This window comes from Ambystoma mexicanum, chromosome 10 (genome assembly GCF_040938575.1).
Source record: "Ambystoma mexicanum isolate Mex_15411 chromosome 10, UKY_AmexF1_1, whole genome shotgun sequence".
Lineage (NCBI taxonomy): Eukaryota > Metazoa > Chordata > Amphibia > Caudata > Ambystomatidae > Ambystoma > Ambystoma mexicanum.
In genome coordinates this window covers 692,299,925-692,316,716 of record NC_090932.1, presented here as the reverse complement: position 1 = coordinate 692,316,716, position 16,792 = coordinate 692,299,925, and the positions used below count along the sequence as shown (strand labels likewise).

The 16,792-nt window shown below is 47.7% G+C and overlaps 1 protein-coding gene across 8 annotated transcripts in view; it reads right to left on the bottom strand.

The window, feature by feature from the left end:
- Positions 1–16,792, bottom strand: part of TRIP12 (thyroid hormone receptor interactor 12) — a 2,051,777-nt gene that overhangs the window by 1,580,551 nt on the left and 454,434 nt on the right. For all 8 annotated transcript variants that reach the window (XM_069618297.1, XM_069618300.1, XM_069618299.1 and 5 more), the window contains one exon: positions 1,700–1,848. In XM_069618297.1, coding sequence (XP_069474398.1) covers positions 1,700–1,848 — 149 coding nt within the window. The remainder of the gene's footprint in view (positions 1–1,699; positions 1,849–16,792) is intronic.

The window sequence follows — 16,792 nt, the reverse complement described above, 5'->3', positions numbered from 1 at the left end:
CTTCATCCCGCAATCCTGACATTTCTTAAAACCTGCCTTGGGCATCGATGGATTCTACGGTGAAGACATGTCCTTTTCTATTTAACAAACCGAAGCATGCCGTAATTTCTCTCGAAGTGAAAGCTGCATCGGAAAAACCAAACTGAAGCCAACAGGCGCTGCACGTGCTACATAGACTGCAGATGACGTGGACCATCGGACGGAGGCCTTCAGAGGACATCGAGTCATCGATGCTACCACACAGCGCCCGTTGAGAATCTTTTCAAGAAACAGCTGAAGCTGGAAGATAATTATCAAAGATGATGAATACGTGGAAGGACAATCCATTTGAAATGGCTAACTTACATCATTTAGGCTAAATGGGAAATAAGTCTACCTTATAGAGCTCAGGCTAAATGCAAAATATGGCGACCCAGTACAGTTTAGGCTAAATGCAGAGTAAAGTTACCTAGTGTAATTTAGCCTAAATGCAGAATATGGCCACCTTACACAATGTAGGGTAGATGCAAAATGGGTCTACCTAGAACAATTTAGGCTAAATGTGAAATATGGTAACCCAGTACAATTTAGGCTAAATGTGAAATATGGTTACCATATACAATTTAGGTTAGATGCATGTAGGTTTACGATATGGGGTAGTAAAAGTGAGGGTTTCACTTGAGTACAGTAATGGTTGTATTCCCCCCACCCTACACCCACACCACACTTACCTTTATCAGTCGCAGCTGGTTCACTGCTGCAGACTTCCCCGGCGAACACAGGCAAACAGTAATTGAATGCATTTTAAGAACCAATGGTGATAGTATATATGTTTATTACTGAGTGTTGTGCAATTTCACCGGCTTGTTTCATTTTTTAGTGTAAGTTAAAGGCCTAGTTTAAGTACTGTATGTGTATACATTGTCTAAATTTAATTATTGTGTGCTTTACTGTGTGGGCTCATTGTGGACCTCCAACCCCACTCTGAGAATAGACTTGGCTGTTCTCCAATGCTACCTTGATTGGGTTTTGGCTGACCTCTAAGAATTCCCTGGTTCACTTTGACTAGGTTGACCTCTTAAAAATGGTCCACCAGGCCAAATTCTACAAATCCATCTAAACAGTTCACAACCTTTATATACAGGGATAGTATGACACTCATAATGCCATCCTTTTACTTTTGGAAAAAAAACTTTTAATACTGTGAACCAACCACTAGATGGTGGAATATGAGAAGCATATGCATGTAAATACATTTACAATACCCCAAACTATCTATACACCAAAACGAATCCCGTTTTTTCATTGTACATTGGGAGGAGCAATGGCCAGCTATGTACGAAGTCCCAGGGGCGAATGCCAAAAGAAATGAGGGCGAGGAAGAGTGCGCCCCTGGGATAGGCAGGGGTCAGCAGACAAAGGATTAAAATATTTCGAAAACATGTTCAGTATTCTACTCTCCTGTACAAAGGTATATTTGAAGTTAAGAATAAAGAACCTCACATTACAGAGGGGTATCTTTTAGGCTATTATCGTTCCAGTACCAGACACATGGATAAGACTACACCCAACCTACAACCCCATATTGCAGAGGCTAACTAGCATAATACATCCACATTTCATTGTAGTCTTTAGAATTTGGGTTTCTTTGTACAATTTCATTTCTTTTGTGATTTAAAGAACATTTTATGATTTCTGCTAATATGTTTTGGGTTCTTACCAAAGCCGGAACAACACTCTTGACTGGAAATCCTCCAAGAGTTTCTTCATTGCCCATGACCAACAACTGACACATCTCAATAACAGCCTGCAGCTGCTGACTTTCATCAGTTGCTTGGAGTCCCTGCAAAAGCTGTTGCGCTTTTGAGCCTGGAATCAACCAATACAAGTATTAATTAGTAAAATCAATAACTCAGAAACTTTGTGCAAAGTATCTATGGTTACTAATCAAGGACAGGTCCCTGGCCTTAAGTCAGTTTACAGATACAATTCTTCTGCATTTATGTTTGGCTCCAATCTGAACATGCCTCTACTGCTGTGGTCGCTTCAAAGATCATTTGCAATGTGGTATATTAAAGGTCTCGTGACTTGGCTGTATCACTTGCATCCAAATTAGCAATCTCGGCTGTAAAGAAATATAATTTTTCCTGCTATCCTCCCATAGACTTCTATGGGAAACCCTTTCTTTTGCTTTGTTTTGAACACTGTACTGACCTTCTGAAGGTAAAGCCTTCTGCTTTACTTCCTGCACCGTTTCTCATTCTGATGGGGAGACAGATTAGTCCCTAAAACTATCAGTACTATCAGTTTGTGAATTATTGTATTGTTACAATTTCACACCTTACAATGAAGTGTAGGGAAGATGCTTTACATCCTTATAACGTTTTATATAATGGCTTTTTGGTTACTTTTACAATGCGCCTATGACAAGCTGGTGGCAGCAGTGATATTTTTACTGCTTTTGGACAATCTTAACCTGTGCACTTCCGCATTAACCACGAATGGCTACCAAAGGTGGCTTATGTTAGGCAAGGTTTGTATGCAGTACCCTCTGGGACCACTACACACAACTCCGACTACAGGTATAGGCAGCCCAACCTTTGGTATAAGCTTGTACTACACAGTTTTGGTACCGTGTTGAGCATCCAGGCTTATCTCAAGAAAGGCAAATGTGAGCTGTAGTGGAGGTACACAGAGTTTTACAGTTACAGGTATTCAAATAAACTATTACACTCAAGGTTTCTTGCATAAACAATTCATGTATTTATCAGTCAGTTAGAAATCCTGCAGCAAGGAGCAATATAATATTAACACACTTCAATACTGTACACTCAGTTTCTAAATCAGTAAAGACGCTTTTGGGATGGCCAACAGACAACCTACACCCACAGGCGACTTCAATAACTAGGGTGCTGGGAACATTCATATCGTACTGTTGGCATTTAGAACACTTTTAGAAATTGGTAAAAGGCAAAGTTTATTAGAACAAGAGACCACAAATATTCTTAAGCAGGCAGATACCTTTGGATCCCCCAAGAAGAGTCATACAATTCACTAGGCTAAGCCAAAGTCAATGGGAAAAGGTCTTTGGATAGGATGAAGCACTTCTGGTAAGTAAATGGAAAAGTCTTTGCACAAGTTCTTAGGATTCTGATGAAAAGAAGAATCAAACGTAGGGCCACAAGCTGATTAGGCTTGTGAGTTGTAGAAGTTTCAAACAACTCTACAGTAAGAGGAAAATTCTCTTAGACTTGTTTTACAGTACCTTAGAAATGAAGAAAAGATGCAGCCGATTACTTCTGTTCCTGTGCAGCTCTGCAGATCTCACTGTTCTTGGGCCTCAGTCGAGGGGACAAGAAGGAGGACGTCGGGGGACTCCTGCAATGCACTGGGATGGTCAAAACTTGCCACAGAAAAACTTCACTTTTAGTGGCTGTTCAGTGTTTCAGCTCCTCGCGTCTATCGCAATAACACTGCGGTTCCTGGCTGTCGAGATGGACTTTCCTTGCTTCTGGGGTCCAGCACTCTGTTGAGGAGGGGGACTGGGGAGGGGAGGGGAGGGGAGATCAGGCTCGGTCCGTCCTGCTTCTTGGGAGTCCAGAGGATCTTCCAAAACCTCTAGGCCAGCTTAAAAGCAATTCCCAATCTGGTGTTCCTCTCCCTGGCTATACGATTTCCAGCAGCAACTCTCTGGAAATGCAACCAGCTCCTAGATGGGTGTCCAGGTGGCTTACTTGGGAGTTGATTGGTCCCACCAACTCAAAGGGAGAAGTCGTCCTTGCAAGGCTTCTCTGTCGATGCCAACACTTGGCGATTCAGACCTGCAGCAGGGCTTCACTAGGCAAACCAACGCTCAAGGAGTTGCAGCAGCCGTCCTCTTCAAGCTCTTCTTCGGTTCTTTTGTCCAGTGGTCGACTCTGCCTAACAAACCAAGAGACTCGCCTTTTATTCAGTTCTCTCCCATTTATTCCAGCCTAGCTGCCACTCACCCAGCAGGGTAGCTGTCCTTGCCGGACAGATAGCCAATCGTCACAGAGTGCATTTGGGTCTCCTAGGAGACCAAGCACAGGGAGTTTCGGGCACCTCCCTCACTTCCTGCCTATGCCAGGCAGTCTGGAGCCAGAGGCGGGTTTCACTCCTGAAGCCCGCCAAAGGCGATTGAACAAAGAGACCAGACCTAGTTTGGCACACAGAGAAAAATGCAAGTACCATCTTTCCACAAAGAAATGGCGAAAAAAAGACGACCGGGGACCATTTTAACAAGGGAGGCTCAGCACCATTTTGAATAACATGGCTCCCGCGATATAACGTTACTGGAGCCGCGAACAGTTCGCAGTCAGGGTAAATCATAGTAGTTCATTGCAAAACCACTGCCACCAGCCATTCTGACAGGAAAGGGTAACACATGAATGATACATGAGTAACTAGAAATAGGGGATTCTAAGTAACCTCTCCAGCACTCTATTGGGCACACACGCAAACATCTATAAACTAGGCCAGGAATTCTCCTCATTCAATATTGATGGAAACATTATCAGGGTCTCCAAGGAAGTAAAAACCCTTGGCTTCTACCTTGATTCCACTCTGTCATTCGACAAACAAGTAAAATCTCTGGCCTCTTTCACCGTCTACACTTGCAAGCTGATAAGAGCTGGCAAGCCATTCCTTTATAATGACAGTTGTATGATCTTGGCCAGAGCATTAATACTCTCCAGAATAGACTACTGCAATGCCCTCTATAGTGGCGCTAACAAAATCACCATTCAGAGACTACAAAAATTACAAAACAACGCCTTGTGAGCAGCGCTCGGCATAAACAAAAGAGTACACATCTCCGCCATCAGACGCCAACATAAATGGCTATCCACAGATAATAAAATACAATTAAAAATGATCTCACTGACACAAAGCTCTAAACAATCCTGCCCCCAGCTACCTTACGAATAAACTATATAAAAGAACCTCTATCAGACCAACCAGAGTTGCTAACGCCAATTGCCTAGTAGTAACTAGATACAAGTTAACGATTGGTGGCAATAGTTTCCCAGTGAAGACTGCTAAAATTTGGAACTTACTACCAATTAACCTGAGAGCAGTCCAAACTTACCCACTCTTTAGAAGGAACGCCATCCAACATATCATCTCCAATGACCATTAGTCACCCTACCTCCTAAGCCACACTTACCTTTTGCCCACCCTATCTTTAAGCTATGCTTCTATGCCACCATTCCTTTACTCCCAGCTGAACTGTCTTACTTTCTGCATTGTTCGGTGTCATTTACTCCGCTATTTGGTGAATCCTTGTACTTTATTGTAACTTGTATAATATGTAACATTGTAAGCTTTGCATTACCTTATCGCTGCACCCTGTTGCCTTTGGGTCTGGTGCGCATTAGAAATGAATAAACATTGTAAGATAAGGTGTGCTGGGTCTAGAATTTTATAGGACTAAGTCAATTTCACTCCACTGCTCTAGGAAACAGTAATTGAGACCAGAGAAGGCATTCAAACCTTGGGAAATCTGTAAGACTTCCCTGTGGCACTGCACTGAATATGTGATACAATTGCTGTGCTGTGTGATACAATTGTAAAAGATGATGTCTATGGAGTTGGTTAGACTCCATAACGAATTAGAAACGGTGTATAAAATCACAGTAAAACACATGAAAGTGGGGAAAAAGTCTCTCTCCAGGAAAAAAATAAATCAAGTCCTTGTAATCCAGCAAAGTTGCGTGGGGTCTCCAAGGTAGAGGGAATTAGCACATTTTTGAGAATTCTCTATAACCGTGCCAATACTGCTTCAGGTAATGTCCCTGGGCCTACGTTAAGGACTGAGAAAATGGGCCCCGGGGCATTACCTGAAGAATCCCTCCCCACCCCCCAGCACGTGGTTTATTGCTTCATTGGCCTTCTTTACACCTTTACAGGTCAGGAAATGCCGTGTATGGAAATCCCTTTCCCGGGTCAGGTGGTGACTTCCGCGGGCTAAGTAACAAGTTACTTCTCCAGCATGGGTCTGGCATGGATTCACATGCTCATGAATATTCCCCGTCAGGCTCGGAATCCTCAGTAAAGAAAACAAATCAGTTTCAATTTCACTTCTGAACTGTCTTTCTCTTAACCAATCACTGCTCTCTGGGTTATACTGCCCTCTTCCTAAGCCCCTCCTCTGGCATCCATCTTCAGATTTGGTAGCACGTAAAGTGGCAGTAGGACCAAGAGAAGAGCCGCAGAGGGGTAGGCGGGAGAGTTCGCATGTGAATCCAAGCCAAACCCATGCTGGAGAACAGTTACAGCTAAGTAACTTGTTCCTTCTCCAGCATGGGGTCTGGCATGGATTCACATGCTCATGAATAAAGAATACATAGCAGTACACATGCACAACCACGGGCGGTGGCAAGGCTCAACGTTAACCACCTCAACATCAAGCATCTCTTACCTCCTCACAAGGCTCCCCTTCAAACGAACAGGTTGGGCACCACTGCTTGGCGGACTCTGAACTCCTCCCTGAATCCCAGTCGACGCAGTAGAATCTCGTGAAGGTGTGCGATGACCTCCACGTAGCAGTCCTGCAGATGTCTAGCAGGGGCACACCAGACAGGAACGCTGTAGTTGCAGCGATCGCTCCTGTCGAATGGGCAGCCAGGCAACGGTCGGTTTGCCAACCGGTGATAACGGGTGATGCAGCCGAAGAGCCACCTGGAAATGGAAGCCTTGGAGATGGCCTTCCTATGGTTCACAGGGCCAAAGTTCACAAACAGTTGTGGCGTCTTCCAAAAACTCTTTGTGCTGTCCTCATAGAACTTCAGCGCTCTAGCCACATCCAGTGAGTGCAAAGTCCTCTCAGCCGGCAACAAAGGCGTCGGGAAGAACACTGGTAACACCAAGGGCTTGTTGAGATGAAAGTCCGGCGGCACCTTGGGCATGAAGGAGGGGTGCGTCCGTAGCACCTCCCTCATCTCGTGGAATGTCAAGTAAGGTGGTTTACAAGAAAAGGCCTGGATCTCGCTCACTCGTCATGTGGAGGTGATGGCCACAAGAAACGCTGTTTTCCACAACAAAAATATCAGTGGCGCAGAATGCATAGGCTCGAACGGAGGACCCATGAGCCTAGTCAGCACCACATTGGGCTCCTACGCCGGGGCTAAAGCCTTCACCGGCGGACACAAACAGAAAAATCCTTTGATGAACTCCTCAACCAGACGTTGACACCATAACGAGGACCGTCCCAGAGTTCTGGTGTAGCAGGAGATAGCCGCCAGATGAACCTTGATGTAGGCATGAGCCAGTCCCGCTTTGGCCAGCGACAGCAAATACAGCAGCACCTGCGGAGCCGTAACCCGGAGAGGGTCGATCTGTGCACGGCACCAGACAGCAAACCTCTTCCACTTATGTCTGTTGCATTTTAGAGTAGGCGAAGCCCTGGCCTTGGCAAGCACCTCCTTGCAGTCAGCCGCAATATCGTGCCATAGCTGGTCCGATAGCACAGCAACTAGAGCGCTCACTTTGACATCTGTGCAGAAACTGCTGACACTGGTTAGAATCCCGGCAGGGCCAAACTCAGCCTTTCATCCTTCTGAGGTCGATAAATGAGCACCACACACTGTGGGTAATAAGCAGCGCTCAGATACCCGAGAGTTCGTAGCGCTAGATAAATGCTAAATTATTATTATTATTATCGTATCCTCCAAACTCTAGCACTGCAGGAGCCAGGCCTGCAAGTTCAGCGACCCTGGGTCATAGTGCAGGATTGCGCCTCCCTCTCTGGTGAGAAGATCTGCCGGAAGCTTGACTGTAGGGAACGCTGATAGGTCCAGAAGGTCCGGGTACCATATTGGTCTCGGCCATGCTGGTGCGACGAGGATCATGCTGCACCGGGACCATCTGAGTTGATTGACTAATCGAAAAAGCAACAGCAACAGAGGGAGCGCATACAGAAACAGGCCGTCCCAGGGGAAGGAGAATGTGTCCCCTATTCTCCCCGGCTGGGGAAACCTGCTGGCGAACCTCCGGCACTTGGTGTTCATCGCCATCGCAAACAGATCGATATGGGGATTGCCCCATTGACTGAACAGAAGATGCACTTGGTCCTGCCGAAGCTCCCACTCGTGGCAAGAGTGCAGATCCCTGCTAAGGGAGTCGGCGATGGTGTTCTTGACTCCTGCCAGATGCAACTGGATGAGAAACATCCCCTGGGCAACGGCCCAGTGCCATAGGTTCTGCGCCTCTTTGCAGAGCGGTAGGTATCTGGTTCCTCCCCACCCCCTTGCTTCCATCTGTAGAACATTGTGGTAGTATTGTCTGAAGACCCGTATCACCTTGCCCTTGAGGGACAGAAGGACAGACTGGAGGGCCCAAAACACTGCCCGTAGCTGCATATTGTTGATATGCAACGACTTCTCCTCCGGTAGCCACAGGCCTCTTGCGTGGAGACTTCTGGTGTGCGTGCCCCATCCTTCCAGGGAGTCGTCCGTCATGACCATCTCCTGATGAGGTGGGGTCTGGAAGTATGCGCCCGCCGACAGATGTGTGCAGACTCCCCACCACTGTATCGCTCAACGGAAATCCTAGTCGAGAGAGATCTTGTCCTCGAAGCTTCCCGATACCAGGATCAAACGGGCGCCGAGGAACTCTTGCAGTGGCCGCATCCGCAGCCTGCACAGCCGAATGAGGTATATGCATGACGACATCATGCCGAGAAGGGACTTGATGGACCTCACCCTTGCGATCTTCAGTGTCAACAGCCGTTGTACCTTACCCAGGATGAACGCTATCCTCTCCTCTCCTCCAGAGATGCCAGGTATGACACACTGTTCAGTCAAGACCCCAGAAACAGAGCGTCTTGCGATGGCACCAAGCAAGACTTTGCATAGTTCACTGAGAACTCCAGCTCCGTCAGAAGCTGGATGTTTCCCCCCCCCGTGTGTGCAACGGCGGTCCCCCTCAATTTCGCTCGGATGAGCCAGTCGTCCAGGTAAGGGAAAAAGTAGATCCCTTGTAGACCCAGCTGGGCCGCCACTTGCGCCAGGCACTTGTGAAAACCCTTTGCACCGACTTCAACCCGAGCCTTGAGCTGATAATGTTGCCCTTGAATAATGAAGAGCAGAAACCTGCAGTGTCCCTTGTGAATGGGGATGTGAAAGTAGGCATCCTCCAAGTACAGAGACGATAGGAAATACCCCTCCTTCCAGCTGTCCCAGCATGTGCTGAAGGGTCACCATCTGAAACTTCTGCAATCTGATGTACTTGTTCAGACAGCGGAGGTCCAGGATGGGCCTCCAACTGCCAGTCTTTTTCTTGACAAGGAAGTACCAAGAGTAAACTCCGGCATCCCCTGCCTCTTTGGAACAAGCTCTATTGCACCCTTCTTCAGCATAGCCCCACACCTCCAGCAGAAACCGAGGGATGTGGTTTTCCTGCCTGGCCATGGGTGATATGCGCATACACGTTCGTGTGAATTCCAGGGTGTGTCCATGGCCCAGAGCATCCAGCACCAAACGGTCGGTGGAGATTGACTTCCACGAGCTGACGAAGTTCACTAGCCGATCTCCCACCGGGGTGCGCGGGTTGGTGCCAGACATCATGGCCGGTTCAATCTTGCTTCGCTGCAGAGGCGCCGCCGCCTTGGGGACCTTGGCGATGACGGCAACCTCTGGACTTGATGGCCTGAAGGGACTCATCCAAGGTCTTTCCAAACAAATTATCCCCGTCAAAGGGCATGTCCAATACCCTTGACTGCACCTGCTAGTGAAAGGTGGTGGCCTTCAACCATCCCCGCCGACTAAGGCAAACGCTGTTGCCCATTTGACAGAAACCTGTGTCGGCAATGTCCGCGGCCACTGATGGCATGGTCTGATGCCACCTCGCCCTCCTGCAGGATCGCCAACGCTTCCGCTCTCTTGTCAGGGAAGGAAGTCCATGAGGGGAGCGATTTTGAACCAGAGCTCCCTGTCGTAGCGCGCCACAATGGCGAGGGCGTTGGCCGCCTTGATGGTAGTCGCTGCCGATGTGATGACTCGTCCCATCGCGTCCAACTTCTTCCCCTTGCTGTGTGGGGTGGTGGGGGTGGGAAATCAACAGCACAGTCTTCCTCTTTGCCTCACGGCGTTGGTACAGGAAACCCTTTCTTCTTTTCCTTGGTGGGTCAGCTGAAACAGGTCTGAGGCCGTAGAGATCATGGCATCAAACAAGCCAATTTCGTCGGGCGGTGAGGCTCTGGGCGGCGGAGACGGGAGGTCTCCTAACCCGCCGTCATAGTCCGTGCCCATGCACGTTCCCATCATCACCGTGTCCGAGTCCGTATCCTCCCTCGGTGGAAGAGGGGGGGGGGGGGACGGGACGGGTGAAAAGGCGGTGGAGGGTGGACTCTCCTCTTCTTGGTAGGGGGTGCACCTGATGGTCCCGGTGCCGCAGGATCTTCTGCTGGGGGTTGAGGTGGCAGCGGTGTAGGGTTCTCCAAGGCCCGCTCCTCATCGGTCCGTCGCCACTCTCGACGTCTCCCTCGCCGGGGTCCCTCCCGTAGGCCTCGACGACTTTCTTCTCTTGGGCTGAAACAAAGATTCCTTCCTAGCAGGCAGGGAAACTCTCGCCTTGGGGACCGTACCCTGCGAACCCGCATCCACGACCTTCGCTAGGGACACCACTACGCCTTCAATGGAAGGCTTCGCTGGGTGAATCTGGGCCTGCACAAACTTGGTCGAGCTAGGGGCCTTCACCTTGGGGGAGAGGGTCAGTGCCCCGCTACCCCTTGGTCTTCTCCGCCTGGTCCGTCCGGGGCTTTCCCAGAAGCTTCCCTGGGTGGTCCAACTTCCTCTTAGCCGAACCGGAGCGTTGGCTCGTGGGTGAAGGTGCCGGAGACGCTGTGCTCGCCCTGGCTGCCGCGGAGCCCGTCGCAACGGCGCTCCCGGTGCCCATGGACTTGCGGTGCTTGTCCTTATGTTGGGCCCCCGTCGCCAGGGTGCCCTCAAAGGTCTTAGAAGACCCCTCAGATTTCTTCTTGTGGCTGGGGGAAGCATGCTGCCAGGACTCGCCCGTAGCAGGGACCTTGGCCTGGAGCCACTTGGTGAGGTGCCTGTACCGGTCCTTCATGGTGCGGGGGACCATCTCCGGGCAAACCGCAAAGTCATCCTCCACGTGCGTTTGGTCTGAATGCAGGCAGTAGAGGCACACGGAGTGCCCATCGTCAATTAGATGTTCCATAGGCCACATCGTGGACAAATCCTGAACAGAGGCATTGAGTCTTCCTTCTCCTCTGCCATCTCCACGCGGGGTAGGCCTTGAAGAAGATTCTGGAATCCGCCAATAAGAAACTCGACAAAAAAAAAAAAAGAAAAAAAAAAAAAAAGAAAAATCACCCACTGAAGAATCCGAAAACGGGTCCCCGTTAAACGGAAGATGGATCGATGGAGCTTGAGGCTCGATTGACCGGAAAAATACAGTAGAACTCTTAGAAAATTCGCAAAATGCAGTGAAAGCTCGAGAGCTACAGCACGAGGACTTCCAACACTTGAACGTGCGGTAAAAATCTGAAGATGGCTGCCAGAGGAGGGGCTTAGGTAGAGGGCAATCATTGGCTAGGGGCAGCCTATTGGTTGTTAGGAGAAAGTTCAGAAGAGAAACAAACAGATTTTTTCTTTACCGAGGATTCCCAGCCTGACGGGGAATATTCATGAGCATGTGAATCCCTGCCAGACCCCATGCTGCAGAAGGGTGGTGACCTATTGGCCAGAGGAGGGCGCTGGGAGTGTCTAGTTACAATCCACATCTCTTGTGACTGACTGTTGCCGGGGAGAGGTTGTGGGCAGTTGCTATCCACGATTGCATAGCCACTGCCAGGTGAATGGTGCATACCCTTACGAATGGTGGACTGGTGCTTTGTCCCAGCCTAAATCTTGGATAAAAGGAGGGCTCCTGGCACTGTTGATTAGATCACTGTCCTCAATGAAAAGGAGAAATATGCGGATGACCTGAAAGCTGCCTCTGCAGCAGAACTTATTGCACCTCCTTAGGGGTACTCTTCGTTTCCTTACTTTCTCTCAGAAGCTCACTGTCTCCCAAGCTCCGATTCTCTCTTAGTTGGACTACTGTAACAGCCTCTTTCTAAATCTACCTGCCTCTACTCTCCGCCCTTTACAACTAATCCAGAACAGGACTGAGAGACTTGTCCTTGGCCTCAAGCCCTGGGATCGCATCTCTCCAGCTCTGAAATCACTTCATTGGCTCCCAGTGGATGCAAGGATTAAATTTAAAACCCTTTGCATTGTCCACAAGGCTTTCTAGGGCCTGGGTCCAAAATACCTTCAACTATCCCTCCGTAAATACCTCCCCTCTCGAGCCCTTCGCTCCTCTACCTGTAACTCCCTCAGGGTCAGTCGTTTTTCAAAGAAACTAGCTGGAGGTAGATCTGTCTTCGGCCGGGGCTTCCCTTTGGAACTGCCTCCCTGCCACCTTGAAACTTGAGGAGAACCTTCTACGGTTACGGAAGCTCCTCAAGACCTTCCTCTTCGCTTCTGCCTTCGCCCCGCATCTCCCCTGCTGATCTGCCTTTTCCCTCGGCACACTGCACCTTGCCACCTTCTGCTCTTCGGGCCAAGGTACCTGCTCACCCTGCCATCCTCCTGCACTGCCTCCGGGCCACCCCTTGCACTGGGGCCGGTGTCTGTACCCATACAGATCACCACCCACTCTTCTTCTGCACTTATCATATACTCCCTATCTGACTAACCTAGCACCTTGGCCCTACAGGCTGCACTACCACTGCCAACACTATTTAATTATGTATGTACTTAGTATTTATTTGGTTTCTCTCCACTTCCCCATTTTTCCCTTCCCCATGCACTTGTGCGTTCTCAATGTCACTGGGCCTAGTAAGATCCTTGTTTTTGCTTCTCCCCTGTTCCCCTCCCTTCGCCTGCTCTGAAACACCTGTGTACGAGCGCGATATAAATAAAATATCATCATAACAGCACTGACTCCTGATCTCAAGGCGGCCTTAGTTGGTGCTTTGACCGCAGCCCATTGGGAATACACAGTCTCGACCCCTTCATTTGAAGTGTTCATGGAGCACACAGTGGACTGACCAACTCTCTAGTGAGCTTACTTGCTGCAGCCTTCACCATTCGAAGTGGAGCCGACCTGCAGATCCAGTTTATGCCACAAGTTGCCTGCTCCTGCATTTTCAGCCATCTCACACAAGGGAAGCTGTGCGGACCGCCTCCTGCGCTCGCCGCTGGAAGATAGTCTGTCACTGCCTTACTATGGCAAATTCTGTTGACACTTGCTGCCTTCGTGTTCTAGAGGTGTCCCGTTGTTAGGGAGATCTCATTTCTGTGCTAATTCCCTTCAACTTTACAGACCCCAAGCTCTTTTGCTGGACTTTAGGACTTATTCATTTTAACCCTGGAGTGAGAGACCTTTTTCCTCACTCTCTCGTGTTTTGACCCGATTTGGATCATGTGTTGCCTCTGTTTTTGGAGTCTGACAAACTCCATATGCATCACTTTTTTCAGTGTGACACACAGCACCCTCAGTGCAGTGTCAGAAATCCTCTAGATTTCTGCCAAGGTTTAAATACCTTCTCTTGGATAAACTACTGTTCCCAAGAGTAGTAAAGTGAAATTGACCTTAATTACCCTTTTCTCTTTTTAGACCCAGCACACACTATTGTTTGGCAAGATTGTATGCAGTACCCTGCGGGAGACTGATCCAGCCTTGCCCTCTGGGCAATAGTTAACCCAACCTTTGGTATAAGCATGTACTACACACGTTGGTAGAGTGAATGAGCAGCCAGGCTTATCTCAAGAGGGGTCAATATGAACTGTAAAGTTATAACACTGAGTTTCAAAGTGACAATTATTCATATAAACACAGACTCAGGGTTTCTTGATTAAACAATTAAATTATGTAACAATCAGTTATATAAGCCTTCTGCCTTCTTCAGAAGGGAGCAAAACATGTAACACTTAAAATATACTTCAACACAAACTCAGTCTCTCTAAATAAGAGGATACCCACTGAGGATGGCACACAGACACTTCCTGTACCCTCCGGTGACTTAAATAGCTAGGACACTGGACATTGATTTATCACTGGTACATTTAGAGCAATACTGAGTTTGGTGCAAAGGTTTAGAGATGGGAATAAAACAAAAGGTTTACAAATAATTCATAAACTGCTAAGTACTTTTTAAACCTCCAATGCAAAGTAAATTAACCCTTTCCTGGAGGAAAGGTAAAGGCATAAAGTCAGAAGTCTCTTAGGAAGCCATGGCAGCCAATGTTAGTCTATGGGAGCTAAAGATCTTCTTGCAGGTAAGTTTAAGTCCTGCACAATGTTTTAGAAAGGCTTGCAGAAATAAGATTCACTTGAAGAGTGTAATAAAGCTACTTCTTGGACACTTACTTAGGTTCCTTCAATTAGGCTTTATTGTAAGAGTCTGTAAAATGATAAAGAGCGAACCACTGGGTCCCATCACCCAGGCGGACTTGTACCCAACTGACTTAAACTGGAACCTTGACAGACAGACACATCCAAACATTCCACTGCAGCACATCAACATTCTCACAGCTCATACATACATAGCAAGCATGATACAACACATCTTGTTCCGTTACAATTAACAAAATTGAACCACTGACTAGCAAACACCTTCACACGGCTCTCATACCCCCCCCCCTTAAACTCCAGCAGAGAACAGATGCACCCAATCAAGCATAACCAACTTCCTACACAATGTGGCAACATAACCCAAACACTACATAACTATATAAAATCCCTCATAACAAAACAAGACTCCTCCCGTCCATTCCTGCCACAAAAGGACATCAAGCCTGCCACCCTACAGTACAAACCTGCCCCTTCATGGGCTACCAAACTACATTCCTCTGCCATTAGTAAACAAAACATAACACCTTCCATCCCTGCCACAAACGGACCTCCAGAATGCCAATGGGGCACTACCAAGCCTCTAAATAGGCCAGTACATTGCCACATATGCATCACCAAGAACAGCACCAACTAATATAACTCTGGTGAAACAGGAAGGGCGGGCCCAAAGAGGTAAAAACATCAATCACCGTCACACAATCACATGCCCACTCAGACACACACCGTGCATATTCCACTCACAAAGAACCCCAATGTGCTGGCCAGGCACAATTGGACCAACAACCAAAATAGTTGCACTACACAACCAAATTGGCAGACGGAACAGAGTCACATCGATCACACTGCACCTACACCTAAAAATATGGCAGTGCAGTGGATTTAAATTTTAAAAAAAGACTAAATCCCGAACTATAAGTCATGAACATATTTCATGCCCACACTCGCAGGTCGGCCGGCGGGCGTCCCCTACCAAACCCTAAGCACTCTAAGATTTGTGTGTGTAATGTTGACCCCATCTGAATTAAGGCAACTATTGCTGATCGCTCAACCAAGTCATCATCCTTGCACCTTAATACCAAAACCACACTCGTCATGACCTTACTATTATACTAACCATACTCCTCTTTTAAACCAGCACAACACATACTGCAAAAAAACACTTCTCTTCATCGTGGAAGACGTGACCCTTTGTACGCGCGAGACACCTTGTCAACACAAACTCTTTTGTACAATCATAGGGGGCAACCATCCAATTGTTTATGTGGGACACCTTCCCACATACTTCACACACTTCCTTACCAGAAGGAAATAATCCAACTTCAACACATTTCAACTTCACTCAAACATGGAGGGCACTACCGTCCATTCATAACCTCATTTCCACATAATCAGAAGGCGCGTCCTCCATACTGTGACGCAATATACACACCTCCTCTACATGAAGACGCAACCCCCACCCAAACCTTTTTGGGTAAACGTCTCTTCCACATACACTATGCCTACATCCTTCACAACAAGCATTGTGCACTATAATATCTCCACTTCAGTCAACTAACTTTTTCCTAAGATTTTGTGCCAAATCTAAACATGACTTCAAATACCATCTGGCACGCAACTGCCTAAATTCCAGTAACTGATCTCAATACCTAAACGTCCTTAGGTGCTTTGCTACTCTTATCCTGCAATTCCTCAAAGGGTTAATACTAAATCAAACGTTTATCTTTTCAGTGCTTCTCTCACCGCACTCTGACACTCCCCATGATTTTATTAACCCAAATGAGTTTAAATCCTATAAGTCCTTAGGTGATTAGCATCTGTATGCTGAAATACCTAAAAATGGCTATCTTTAACAATATGTGAATCCTCCTTAACCATTTGAAGCACCAACCAATCCTAAAAATAAAGCCAGCTAATTCACACTCACTAACTTCATAAGACTTACTTACAACCATACTGTGTTTCTCATTAATATCTCACGAAGGATACTACACCACCTCTGCACTTCACTTCTTGCAGGTCTGGCGACCCAGGTCTTCATCTTTTTCTGTACTACTGATGCAAGACCGTAAACTAGCAGCCTTCCATTCCAGCGTACCTCCTGCTCCAAAAAATGTGCCCATATCTTACAATAACATTTCTTGTCCACCACTACATGAAGAAAAGGATGCATGGCATCAATATAGCCAGCAAAGTCACGTCCCAATGCTTCCTGCTTCACATGCCGACCTGGATCTATCCATCGTCGGCTGACTGAATATTCCCAACGACACACCCCAGCAAGGATCTGTCCCTTTTCGGCTGCAGACTGCTCACTACGCACACATGCAACACGCGCAGTGCAATGCGCGCTGCAGGCCACCTCAACGACACTACAAGGATCTGTTCCCTCGTCGGCTCGTTCATTTTCCATTTGCAGCTTTATTGTATC